Source organism: Leopardus geoffroyi, chromosome B3, assembly GCF_018350155.1.
Source record: "Leopardus geoffroyi isolate Oge1 chromosome B3, O.geoffroyi_Oge1_pat1.0, whole genome shotgun sequence".
In the NCBI taxonomy this organism is placed as follows: Eukaryota; Metazoa; Chordata; class Mammalia; order Carnivora; family Felidae; genus Leopardus; species Leopardus geoffroyi.
This window is the reverse complement of record NC_059337.1, coordinates 97,770,853-97,784,749: the sequence shown is the minus strand read 5'-3', so window position 1 is coordinate 97,784,749 and position 13,897 is coordinate 97,770,853. Positions and strand designations below refer to the sequence as shown.

The 13,897-nt window shown below is 39.3% G+C and overlaps 1 protein-coding gene across 3 annotated transcripts in view; it reads right to left on the bottom strand.

Moving 5' to 3' along the window:
- Positions 1-544: 544 nt before the first annotated feature.
- The window catches only part of KLHDC1 (kelch domain containing 1), a 55,818-nt gene continuing 42,465 nt past the window's right edge, over positions 545-13,897 (bottom strand). For all 3 annotated transcript variants that reach the window (XM_045450905.1, XM_045450906.1, XM_045450907.1), the window contains exons 11-13: positions 12,917-13,001; positions 10,724-10,776; positions 545-3,714 (exon numbers count right to left, since the gene is read on the bottom strand). In XM_045450905.1, coding sequence (XP_045306861.1) covers positions 3,528-3,714; positions 10,724-10,776; positions 12,917-13,001 — 325 coding nt within the window. In that variant the 3' untranslated portion in view covers positions 545-3,527. The remainder of the gene's footprint in view (positions 3,715-10,723; positions 10,777-12,916; positions 13,002-13,897) is intronic.

The following is a 13,897-nucleotide window of genomic DNA, read 5'->3' as shown; positions in this document are numbered from 1 at the left end:
ACATCGTACTGGAAGTCATCACCAATGCAGTAAGGAAAGGAAATAAAATGTTAAGAAGGAAGAAACAAAACTTTGTTCATAGATGACATGATTGTCTATGCAGAAGATCCTAAAAAATTTCTCTGGTTCAATCCAAACAATGGAATATTATTATTCAGTGGTGCAAAGACATGAGCGATCTTTTCAAACATGAAAGCATACAGAGGACATTTAAATGCTTGTTACTACGGAAATACACCAACCTGAAAAGGCTACATACTATGGGATTCTAACTATATAACATATGGAAAAGGCAAAACTATGGAGAAAACAAAAAGATCAGTGGTTGCAGGGGTTAGTGGGGAGGGAGAAATGAATGGGCAGAGCACAGAGGAATTTTAGGGCAGTGAAACTATTTTATATGCTACTATAATGATAGATACATGTTATACTTCTGTCTAAACCTGTAGGATGTATACCACCAAGAGTGAATGAACCCTAATGTAAGTTTTGGACCGCAGGCGCATCTTAGCTTGGCTGATACAACAAAATACCACAGACCAGATGGTGTGAACAACAGACATTTATTTCTCACAGTTCTAGAGGCTGGGAAGTCCAAGATCAAGGTGCTGGCAGATTCGACCCTAGGTGGGAGCCCTTTTCATGGGCTTGCATCCTGACATGGCAGGAGAAGAGTGAGCTCTGATTTCTGCCCTTTATAAGGACAACAATCCCATCACGGGGTCGTCACCCTCATGACCTCATCTAAACCTAATTACCTCCAAAGACTCCACCTCCAAATACTACTACATTGATTGAGGAGCAGGGTTTCAGTATATGAATTTGGGGGAAACACATTCAGTCTGTAACAGGGTGATAAAGAATGACCTTGCTGTACCCACAGGCTGGACTGTATGGTAACCTCATCAAACCAGAAATTCCAGTAGAATCACATTAATACAATGAGAAAACAGGTGTGCGCATATGCATGTGCACGCACGCACATACACACACACATACACAAGGTGGACAGGGAGCATTATGTTTCTTAAAATTGCTTCTTTTGAAATTTTCTGAAGTCAAAATTTTTTTTGTCAGACAGTACGTACTACCCCGAAAATTCGTGAGTTTATATTATTTCTCTCTCACATACACGTACAATATAAATAAGGTATTAGGGAAAGCACCACTTCATCCTGGACTGAAAGTAAAAAGTTCTAAAGAATACTTTTAAGCTTTTATCCAAAGGCTAATCGTTTTTTAAGGGTATGTGTGCAAAGACACTATTTGGGGAAAAAAATGTACACTAACTTAGATGGGCTATTTACTGTATCACACTAAAGATGATTAATACTCAAAAGAATCCTTCCTGACAACTGGAAAAATATCCTGAAAGACAAAATAAAGATGGCCAGAAATCCTTTCTCCTTGAGGACAAGATTGGAAACCTATTTTGTGAACCACCTGAAAAAAAACTATCAACCCCTGCAGAATTGTTTTCCGAACAGAGAGCCCACAAGGGGAGTTCCGAAAGTTCTGAGGCTGTCAGTGTCTTTGGCTCCTCTACACCATGGAGGTCAGCAGCACAAGAGTTGATAGGAAACCATCAGCTAGCGAGAAGTGAAGGATTAATAATGCTTGGCTTTGAGGTTTTGAAACGAGCTTTGCAGGCTCCCAGAATTTCTACAGCTCCTAACAGAAGAGAAGCAAAACCTGGTTGAAGTCAACTTGTGGAACTTGCAGGTAAGGATCAGAATTTCCTGCCACTCGTACTATTGAAGCAGCACAGTATATTAAGTCAAAAAAGAGCAGCACCGGTTTTGTGTGCCACAGGCAACAGATTTCTCTTGAAGCCTAAACGCCAGTGTGTTTCGAGGGGGCGAATCCAACTTTTAACATTCCAAGTAAACCATTTAAAACCAGAAGTGTTTTTCTAAGAGGTTAGAGAGGTGTCTGCCTAATCTAGAATTTAAATTCCCATAATCTACACTTTAAAAGATGTTCATTCAATTCAATGTCATGTATCCCTATCCAATAGGTTTTCATATTTTTTCCCCTTAAAAAATGCTGATAACAGAAGTTCATGGTAATAATTACTTCTAGGATGTATATTGCCTGTGAGATCCTTTTTTTAAATCTGTTTTCAGCCTAAAAATAGTAAAAAAAGAAAAGAAAAAGAAAACTTATACTGAAATCTTGTTTGCACAATCAACTCTAATGACTGGTTTACACTAACAAAACTCGGAAAATAGTATATCTATAGAGTTTGTATAATAAATAAAATGTAAGCACAAAGTATTTCAATACATAAATAGAAGCCTTTACACATCCAAAATATGGTACATATATATAAAATATATCTAAAATTTAATGAGATACTACAAACTACTATAATTATTATAAATTACATATATATTTCAATATAGAAATATATTCTCTCTAGTATTTTAAATTTTAGAGATAACTTGAATGGTGGTGTTAGGGAGAATAATTTTATATACTGAGCTTCTTAATAATTCATTGTTATTAGTAATTCAATGAAAGTGTATAACTGTGATAATATGAGTAACTTCTTAATTATGGCAAAAGTACTGGCTAAAGGAATATAAATATAGGATGCTATTTCTGTATAGGCAGGTAATACTGAAAATAAATAGGAAGACAACATATTTCCCTATGGGCCAAATAGCAGGGTTTCTATAAAGGCAAATTACTAAGTTACCATCCCATTTCATTACTTGCAGAAACTACTTTAGAAGCATTCTTCCAGGGCAAAAATATATTTTGATGTGTCTCAAAAGCTAATATATCTACTGTTTCCCCATATTTCAAAGTCTGTATGATAAGTTAATCTCCACTTTAGACACTTTAAAGCATGGTCTTTATAAAGTTGGATTAGCTAGTAACTTAGGGGTAATGAAAGACAACTGAAGGCATTTATTCTGCTATTCAAATAAAGGTGGGGACAAGTTACAATGAAGCTTAATAAGACTTTACTAGGTAAGGGCTAAAGGGTAGGAGTCCGCTATTTAATCCATATCGGCGCTTGCCTATTTTATCATTTTGCCCAGCTGCATCAGTTATTGAAGGAGAAGTTTTTAAATTACTGGGTTACTTAATGAGAAACTTTAGATAATGTTTAAGTGGCTTGAGAAAATCCATTCTTTCTGAAAGTTGATGTATAGTATTTTTATCTATTATTATGTTGGGGGATTTCTTAAGTCCTTGGGCTGATTTCTCATTCTCCTCAAATTCATATAAACTTTTCAGTAAAGAGTACACAGTGAGTTAAAATCTCTTACAATTGTACGTACTTTCAGAAAGTATATTTCTTCCTGCAGCTAATTAGGAAATTAGTTTACAAATATAAAATATAATCTTCCATTAACATCTTATTCCCATATATTCCATGGCCTATAATCACTAGGACATAGCATTTTTGTTTCAAATTTTATCTTCTACATCCTCCAATTTTGGGGGGGGTGGTGGTAAATATACAGTCTGATTAAAATGTGTACACATATTAAATATAGAGAGTATATGACAACTTAATTGCTACTGATCCACTGATACTTATTTTCAGTTTCTTCTTTTTGGATTCTTTGTTCTTCTCGGTGATTAGCTGCAGTCCAGAATGTTATGTTTTTGAGCACTTGTTGCAGAAGTTTAGGAGGTAATAAAGATATCTGACTTTCTAAAACTATAGCATTTTTACCAATGCAGTCTAGGCATGACCTGTAAATAAAATATTACAGAATTATTAGTTTTTGAATCTGAACTTATAAAATATTTATAGGTAAGTATTCTTAAAAAAATTATTATAAAATTGTTACATGATAACATATTTCCTCTGTATTGTTTGGAACGTGATAGGATACGTGTGCTTCCCAGAGCACCACAATAATTGTATATTTTTATAGCCTCAAGGCCATATCTGACCAAAAGCCCATGGAAACAGAAATTTCAACTTACTATGCACCATGCATAATGTTATTTAAACAGAAAAGATTCAGATTTAATTTCAAAGCATGTTAGTCTGTAGCAGATCATTTTTCATTTATCCTCCTAGTCCAATAACCACTTACTCTTCTCTGAGAACTGTCTTTTTCTTCCATCGCCCCAAGATGAAGCATCTAACATCCATTTTTACGCCAAGTGACCCGGTCCACCCCACCCCCACCCCCACCCCCCGCACTGTAACTCACTTCACTGGCACATGTGACTTAGTGACTGACACTGACCCCAAGGTCTGAAGAGAAGAATGGAACAGCAATGCAGAAAGAGCCAACGAGAGCCCACATGAGGTTCTCCCTTCCTGGGAGTCTGGGTGGTCATTTTTCCCCTCTGATTCTACTACCTCGTAGAATCCTTCCAAATACAACTCCCTTTTTATCTTAAGCTACTTTGAAGAAGGTTTTGCATTTTAAAACCGAAAGAAACTTGATGAGCTATCAAAAAAGCATCTATTTCAACTGATAAGCTTTAAATCAAACAGGGAAGCAAATCTTTTTTAAAAGTTTTAAAAATAGGGGCGCCTGGGTGGCTCAGTCGGTTAAGCGTCCGACTTCAGCTCAGGTCACGATCTCACGGTCCGTGAGTTCGAGCCCCGCGTGGGGCTCTGGGCTGATGGCTCAGAGCCTGGAGCCTGCTTCCGATTCTGTGTCTCCCTCTCTCTGACCCTCCCCCGTTCATGCTCTGTCTCTCTCTGTCTCAAAAATAAATAAACGTTAAAAAAATTAAAAAAAAAAAGTTTTAAAAATAAATTCACTTGATTCTGCTGTACTTAACCTCAGTTGTCATTTTTACAAGGATTTAGATATTTATATCTTCCATACTTTCAGGAAGACTTTTCTCTCTGTGAAAACTCTAAGCAAGGAGAGTGAAAACGTTGTACACAGACACGGGAGATGTGCAGGTGAATGACACAAATCTTACACTTGATGTAAGTTTAACTCTGCGGCTATGTTAACACAATAGCTCCTGTGTCCCTTCCACCAGGGAGAAGGAACAAGTCAGATGAGGAGATGGACTCTGTCAATGCTATTCATTCACTGATTCAACAAATATTTATTCGTGTGCACTATTTAGGAGCTTATTTAGGAGCAGGAAATCCAATACTGAGAAAAACCCTATTTCGGCTTTCAGGCAGATTACGATTTAGTGAGGATAAACAATGTTGAGACTGGGATAACATGAAATGGCCTTGACAGATAGAGGGTTCTAGGGGAACCAGATGGAAAATAGCGAAGACAACCACAGCCAGCCAGGGAAACCTTCCAGATGGGATGTCCAAGCCGAGACCTTGAGAGTCTCAACAAATTATTCATGATACAGGACACACACCTGCAAAGCCCTAGAAATGAGATATAAGATTTATTCCAGAAACTGGAACTGAGTGGTTCAAATATAGCTAGAGAATGGCAAGAGCGGGACATGGCGGGAAATGAGGTAGAGAGACAGGTGGAGGCCCTGAACACCACAGTAAGGAATGTGCGGTTTGCCTAAGGCAGTGGGAGCCACTGCGTGATCATCACAGTATAAAATGTGCACGTGCCTTGATCCACCAACAGCCCTTCTAGGAGTTTCTCCTGAGGAGACATGCAAGTTTTCCAAAAGCATATACAGGAATATGACAACACAAAATTTCTAATAATAGCCCCCAATTGAGCTATCCTAAATAAGTATCAATACGCTAGTAAAGAAATTGTACTTCTATGAAACAGAACACTGGACAGCCATTACGAACATAAATATAGGTTTATAAATCACTGAATGATTATATGTTTACATGACAGATACCCACAGTACGAGTCTCAAAAGCAGATTATAAACAGGATGCATACTTTGACCCTTTAGACACACACGCACACGTGAGCACACACATGCATATGTATACTGCTCTCAAGGTTCCAGTGGCCTCTTAGCATGGTTAAAACCACAACAGTTTTCATTTTAAAGTGTGGAAGGATAGGGGCGCCTGGGTGGCTCAGTCGGTTGGGCATCCGACTTCAGCTCAGGTCACGATCTCACGGACTGTGAGTTCGAGCCCCGCGTCGGGCTCTGGGCTGATGGCTCAGAGCCTGGAGCCTGTTTCCGATTCTGTGTCTCCCTCTCTCTCTGCCCCTCCCCCGTTCATGCTCTGTCTCTCTCTGTCTCAAAAATAAATAAACGTTAGGGGCGCCTGGGTGGCGCAGTCGGTTAAGCGTCCGACTTCAGCCAGGTCACGATCTCGCGGTCCGTGAGTTCGAGCCCCGCATCAGGCTCTGGGCTGATGGCTCAGAGCCTGGAGCCTGTTTCCGATTCTGTGTCTCCCTCTCTCTCTGCCCCTCCCCCGTTCATGCTCTGTCTCTCTCTGTCTCAAAAATAAATAAACGTTAGGGGCGCCTGGGTGGCGCAGTCGGTTAAGCGTCCGACTTCAGCCAGGTCACGATCTCGCGGTCCGTGAGTTCGAGCCCCGCATCAGGCTCTGGGCTGATGGCTCAGAGCCTGGAGCCTGTTTCCGATTCTGTGTCTCCCTCTCTCTCTGCCCCTCCCCCGTTCATGCTCTGTCTCTCTCTGTCCCAAAAATAAATAAACGTTGAAAAAAAATATAAATAAATAAATAAATAAATAAATAAATAGATAAATAAATAAACGTTAAAAAAAAAATAAAAAAAAATGTGGAAGGATAAACAGCAAACTCTTAACAAAGATCATTGTGGACGATGGCTCAAAGGTGATTTTTTTTTTTACCATATACCTTTCATACTGTGTGAGTTTTCTTGGTAAATACATCTTATTTTTTTATCAGAATAAGCACCAACGGTATTTCATCTTAAACCTATATATGTATCCAAATGTACGATGAGCATGATCCCACAAATACATTAGATCAGACAAGTATCTTGAGATGAGGAGCCTCTGCGGCAAATTCCTATTTGTTTCCACTGCCTCAACACAGTAGGTGCCAAACGCCTTCTGACTTAAATTTAAAATTTAAATAGAATTTAAAATAATTTAAAATAAAAGGAATCCTTTATTATTAAATAATTTAAAACAAAAAGATTGCTCTGGCTACACTGTGGGCCACTGGTTGTGGTGAATACACCTCAACGCAAGAATACCACTGAATTCCTGCTATAGTCAACGGGTTTTTTGGTTTTTGTTTTTAATTCAAGTTCCGATGCATCAAAATGAGCCCAGCATGAAAAGGGTGTGAAAGGGAGTGTACGCATTCGCAGAAGCACTGTGCTAGGGGCAAAGGGTGACACCAAGAAGCCTGACTGATAGTCACACTCAGTCCCAGCCCCAAACACAAGCCCATCCAGTCTGTGCTGTGCCTTTCTCTCATTTCTATGCTGGTCCACCTTCCCCATCATTGTTTATCTTCCTTCCAAACTCTGTGCTTTTTAGAACACCAGCTGTGTCCGCAAACACCTCCGCTTCCTCTGACTTCCTGCCCTTGCTTTAACTGAAATCTAAGAAAAGTGCGTAGCCTGCAGCCTTCTTGAGAAAAGAGTGCCGCTTCTCCTGTGTCTCCGTTAACACAGTCCAGGAGCTACTCGAGTATTTGTTGTCGCTCCAGGCTGCTGTCATTTCACCTGCAGGTGGTGCACCCTCCCCCCCCCCCCCCCCCCCCCCCCCCCCCCCCGGCCCCTGTTGTTGAGAACTTCGTGTGGAAAACTCTTTTGAGTCTTTATAACCTCAGGACAGTTCTGCCTCTAAAACCTTCCACTTCCAGACTCTCCTCTAGGAGGGACCAGAAGCCTTACATCCTTTTCCTATGCGCACTCCCTTCGCTCTTCCCAGTTCTCCAGACAGTAAGTCCCCTCCGTTCTCAGCTTCCTTTCCTTCCCAGCCCGGTCCATCTGCACTTCATTCTCTTGCCAGAAACTTTCATCCCCGTCTCCGCTGTCCCTCTGTTACATCACCCTGGCTAAACTCCAACCACGGGAGAATTCAGTCAGCCAGCTCCTTTCTGCAGCAGCCACCTGCTCAGTGGGGCTGGAGAAAACCAGCTTCCGCAGACAGGGCCCATCCCTTCAATTCTCTGAGGTCTCAGCTGAGCCCCGAGTGTTCTGCAGTGCTGTGTTATACAGCCCTGTCGGTATCTTCTCAAAGCCACTGCAGCAGTGATTTCAAATCTTCTCCACTCCTAAGTCCATGTCCTCACCTCTCCTCTTTCTTACCTTGCTACCAACTACTCTTTCTCAGTGCTTTGCCCTCTGGCCAACAAATTCATCTGCCTCTACATCCCTACTTTCATTATTTAAAAAGTATTTTTGCTCTACTCAACGACTAATTCAATTACCTGTTCACTAAAACCCACCTCCTCGAGACCCCGCTGCACCAATTTTTCCTTCATTTTCTTGTGTGTTTTTTTTTCTAAGTTTATTTTTATTTATTTTGAGAGAGATAGACAGCAAGCTAGGGAGGAGCAGAGAGGGGGGAGTAGGAATCCCAAGCAGGCTCAGTGCTGTGAGCGCAGATCTCAGTACGGGGCTTGAACTCACCAACCCTGAGATCATGACCTGAGCCAAAGTCAAGAGTCAGAGGTTAAACCTACTGAGCCACCCAGGCGCCCCATTTTCTTGTGTTTCCAACAGCTGGTTCTTCTCCTCAGCGTATCAATAAATATAGTTTCAACAGTGAGAGGGTTGGGGTAGCAAGGTCCCATGCAGTAGAAAGTCCACATATAACTTTTGACTCTCCCCAAATTTAATTGCTAATAGCCTACTGTTGATAGGAAACCTTACAGATGACATAGTCAATTAACATCTATTTTTGTATGTATAACATCTAATTTGTAATACTAACATCTCATTCCTCTGCTCCAAATTAGTCAATGCTTCTTGATCTACTAGATAATGTAAACTTATCTTCATGAAACACAAGGCTCTGGATGATATATGGTTGCTGATTTCTTGTCCAACTCCCTACCTCATTTGTTTGTCTCAGGAATATTCAGGAATTCAGTTTTCAGAACATACCGCACTCGCATATCTTGTACTAACCCCCATGCACTGCTTGTTCATAGCAAATTGTCTCGAACCCTCCCTCTTACGCAAAGACTCCCCTAACCTTCACCATCTTAACCACGTGGACAGAGGGCCTTCTCTTCCACGAGTCTCATTAACTTCGTATATGTTACTCTTAAAGCAACATTATTTTTCTTTTATAGTTGTTGAAACCCTGCCTTCTGTATTATTAGCAATTCAAGGGGAAGATCATGACTTTGCATTTTATAGCACAGTGCCTGCCCATGGTAGGCACTCCAATACTATATTTTTTGGTCCTTGTATATAAGGAACTTGCAACCTACTTTGGGAAAGTAGTTCCGTTCACAGCAAAAGGCAAGTAATAATACAAGGCAGTATAATCATTACATCAGCAACTTCCAAACTCTGCCTGCACATTAGAATTATCCTGGGGTCTTTCAACAATTCCTAAGTTCAGGCCACACCCCAGATCAATTAAATCATAACATGTGGGCATGGAACACAGGCATCAATACTTTTTGAGGTTCCCTATGAGATTCTAATGTGCAGTAACAGAAGGAACCACTGAAATAAGAGAAGGAGCAGTTATGAAAGATATTAGGATGGTCCAGTTTGAGCTGGTCCAATGGTTTTGAAGTGGTCCAAGTTGTAGAACGTCTGGAAGTTACAGCCTACTCCTTGACATACAACACATATGTCTCTCTCATGTGCCTTCACCCGTGTTATTCCTCCTGCATAAAACACCACACTTGTTCACTGGGCCACTTCTACTTCGCTCAGAACCTTCCTCCTGACTCTCAGACAGAGACAGGGGCTTCTTCCCCAATCTTCCAACTATCCCTCGTATATACTCCTTTTAAAGCAAGAATAGGGGCACCTGGGTGGCTCAGTCGGTTAAGCGTCTGACTTCAGCTCAGGTCATGATCTCACAGTCTGTGAGTTCAAGCCCCGCGTCAGGCTCTGTGCTGACAGCTCAGAGCCTGGAGCCTGCTTTGGATTCTGTGTCTGCCCCGACCCTGCTCATGTTCTTTCTCTCTCTGTCTCAAAAATAAATAAAAACATAAAAAAAAAAAATGTAAAGCAAGGATATTCGAGGGGCGCCTGGGTGGCTCAGTCAGTTAAGGATTCAACTCTTGATTTTGGCTCAGGTCTTGATACCACAGTTCACGGGTTCAAACCTCGAGTCAGGCTCTGCTCTGAGTGTGGATTCTCTCTCTCTCCCTCTCTGCCCCTCCCACAGCTCACATACTCCCTTTCTCTCTCAAAATAAATTTAAATAAATAAATAAATAAATAAATAAATAAGCAAGCAAGCAAGCAAGCAAGCGTGTGTGAATTAAGACATCACGTCATACCATCAACTTAATAACAGATTTGGTGTTAAAAAAGAAATTCTACTAAAGTAAATGCATATATATGTATGTGTGTCTATTATTGGATACACTGATTTCCTAAGAGTTAAAATATGAAAAACTTCAGACTTAAATCAAGGAAATACAGTGTGTTTAATACTCCCATATGAACTAAATGCAATTTTATGCACAAAATAAAAATGATTATACTGCATATTTTAATTTTTAAAAATCACATTGGTGTATGGTTCACTATTACAAATTTGACTATACTTTTCGGAAGATGTAAATGTATTTTATTACGTTCAAATCCTAATCTACCTGAAAAATTATAATGCTTCCCAAAAAGGAAGACGAAAGAAATTATCCTATAATAATAGCATTATAAATATGTATATATAATGAAAATACTTACCTGAGTAGTGAATAGGGCTGTGTTTGAAAGATCAGTAAATCATTACAGTGGCCCTAATCAACATAAAAAAAAGAATTATAAAGGTGTTCAAAATAATAAAATTGCATTAATAATTAAATATTTTCTTTTTGTAAATGTAACAGAGATTACATAAAGCAGCAAAAAAATCTCCCTCTAGCTATTTACTCACACACACACACACACACACACACACACACACACACACCATACATATACATATAAACACCTGCTATCCACACAAACTTTGGGTACATTGCTACCTTTTTTCAGCGACCAAATTTCTACCTAACCACAACCTATACAACTGCAAATTTAAAACTCAGAAACATGTTTTTCTCTTAGAACAGTGAGTTCAAAATGAGAAAAGTAGTGGTTTTCAAGCTTTTTTTTGTTTTTTAAGCAGAACTTTTCTCTTCCAAATGACTCTTATTTTAAGATCTCTTTCTCTTGTCTCTCTTTCGCAAAGGGTCCCATCTGGAAATCTCAGATCCAGAAGATTTTTTGAATAATGATTCTTTCATCTGAAAGTAATGTGGAAGAGTCGGCAGAAAATGTCCCTAATCCTTTCAAATAAGTCTTTAGAATTCCATAATTTATGATGATTTTAATCAGAATTCCTGTTTTAATGATAAACTCTGTATCCTACCGATTTCTAGTGCCAAGAAAAAGAAGACAAACCACAAAGTTTATTTTTTAATTAAATGCCAAGTCGTGGTTTTGATCTTTTGTTGAAGCACTGAATTCTTAGCCAAAAAGTTCTAAAACTTCCAATATACATAACGTTCAAACTGGAGGCCCCAAAACTGCAAACTCAGCCAACCCCCCTGGAGACAAACCAGCTCATTTCAGGGTTTGCCACTGGGCAGGTGCAGCTCCAGAGAGAACTAGTCTGAAGAGATATCCACCAGAGAGCTGGCACCAACTTGGCTGATTCTGGCCGGAGCACACTCTCCCTGATGGCTCCAAGTCCCTCGATTCCCAAATGTCCTATATAAACCAGAGCAACCAATGCCCAACTCCTGTCCCAACACAGCACAGTATGAGCATGGCCACCTCGCTCTGAACTTCCCGAGGTGCTAGGAGTGAAAGAACAACACTCTCCAAATGCTATTCATTTATTTCTTTGGCCTTAGTTTTATCAGATTTTAAAATGACAATGCTTTAATCTTAAAATTAAAATGAGTGAAGCAGTGGCAAAAGACACATAAAGTAGAGAGAAAATACACTTAAAAATTTCAAACTAGTTTCCTCTTGAGGGAGAAGCTAGCATTGATTCTATTTACCGAGGGAGGTAGTAAATTTCATGGATACTTATTACTCTACTTAGTTTACGTATACATTATATCCATTCTTATAAAGTATCAACTATACCTTACAAATCTTTTAATTCGATAAAATTATAAACATCCATACTATGGTGAGACTCAAAGAGAAAAGGGAAGAGTCATCCTTTAAAAGGTCTTCTTAATAATTTGACCAATGAGATTCTCTCTCTCCTTCAGAAATAAATTAACATTAAAATTTTTTTTAAAAAAACAAAGGGGTGCATGGGTGGCTCAGTCTGTTAAGCGTCCAACTTCGGCTCAGGTCACGATCTCACAGTTCATGTGTTCGAGCCCTGCATCAGGCTCTGTGCTGACAGCTCAGAGCCTGGAGCCTGCTTCAGATTCTGTGTCTCCCTCTCTCTCTCTCTCTCTTTCTCTGACCCCCCCCCCCATTCACACACTGTCTCTCTCTCCTTCAAAAATAAATTAACATTAAAAAAATTTTTTTAATTAAAAAAATACGTGTCGGGCTCTGTGCTGACAGCTCAGAGCCTGGAGCCTGCTTCAGATTCTGTGTCTTTCTCTCTGCCTCTCCCCTGCTTGTACTCTGTCTTCCTCTCTCTCTCAAAAATAAATAAATATTAAAAATTAAAAAAAAATAAAAAATAAAATAAAAAAAAATAACTTGGCTAATGAGATTAATAGACCTATTTTGATTTGTAGACTCAAAATATCCTCAAATGCTTCACAAAAGCCACTCATTCTGAAGATTAGTCACACCACAGAGTAACATTTCATGTTCTTCCATATTTTGCAATGTGGGAACATCAACAATCTTGTTAAATAGCCATTTAGTTTAAATAACAAAACTACTCAGAGGAAATATTTAGATAGGAAATTTTCTTACTGTATCCAAGGAAAGTAAATCATCTTTGCTTCCACCAAATACCATTATTTCATTTTCTTTCCCCAAACAGGCTGTATGCCATAACCTATAGTTGAAAATTATAAGGAGAGTAAAATACTATGAAGAAAGAAACCATATGTTACATATAAATCAATTTTAAATTGCACACTTTCACATTTAATCTATTTCAAAATGGGCATGACTGAACTTGAACTTTGGCATATCCTAAAAGAGGTTAGATTTTGAAGATTCCTCGAGAATCACTAAAAGATTAGATCCTCATTAAATCATGTCAATTAAGATGACCCCCCACCCAATAATTCTTTTCTGTTATACCCCCCCAACCTTTTTCTAGCCTCTTTATCTCATAGATATTCTCACTGAAATAAATTAGTTAGAAAGGAACTGATCATCCTGTTACTAAATGGACACTTTCCCCAATTTTCTTAGGACTCTCTGCCATGTTACTGTTTTCATCATGTTTTACTTTTCTTTCCTGTTCTCTGTTCCCATCATCTGTCAAACCCAACTTGGCATTCCCTTCACATTTAGACTGTCTACTACTTATCACTCTGAGTACAAAATACCATAACATGTTCTTCGTTTTTCTGTCTCTAATCTCTCTCAGCTACATTTAGCTGATTAATAACATTTTTCAAATGTTTTTAACCATGGACATGTCCTGATCAGGAAGCATCTGTGCCATTTTTCTTAGCCTAATATTCATAACCAATAGCTATTTTTTCCCACAAGTTTTAATTATTGGCCCCTCCCCCCCTGCAGTGAACCCTCTACTTCATCCAAGTTCATTTATTTTCATCCCCTAAGAGAAAAGTTTATCTATCTCTAGGCTTTTGCTCACCCCATTTCTTATGCTTAGGATGATAAATCATTCTTGCAGTGCCTTAAACACAGGCTCAAAATCCCCAGGAAGTGTTCCAAATACCCAAACTAACTGGCTGTTACCTTCTCTGGTCAGCA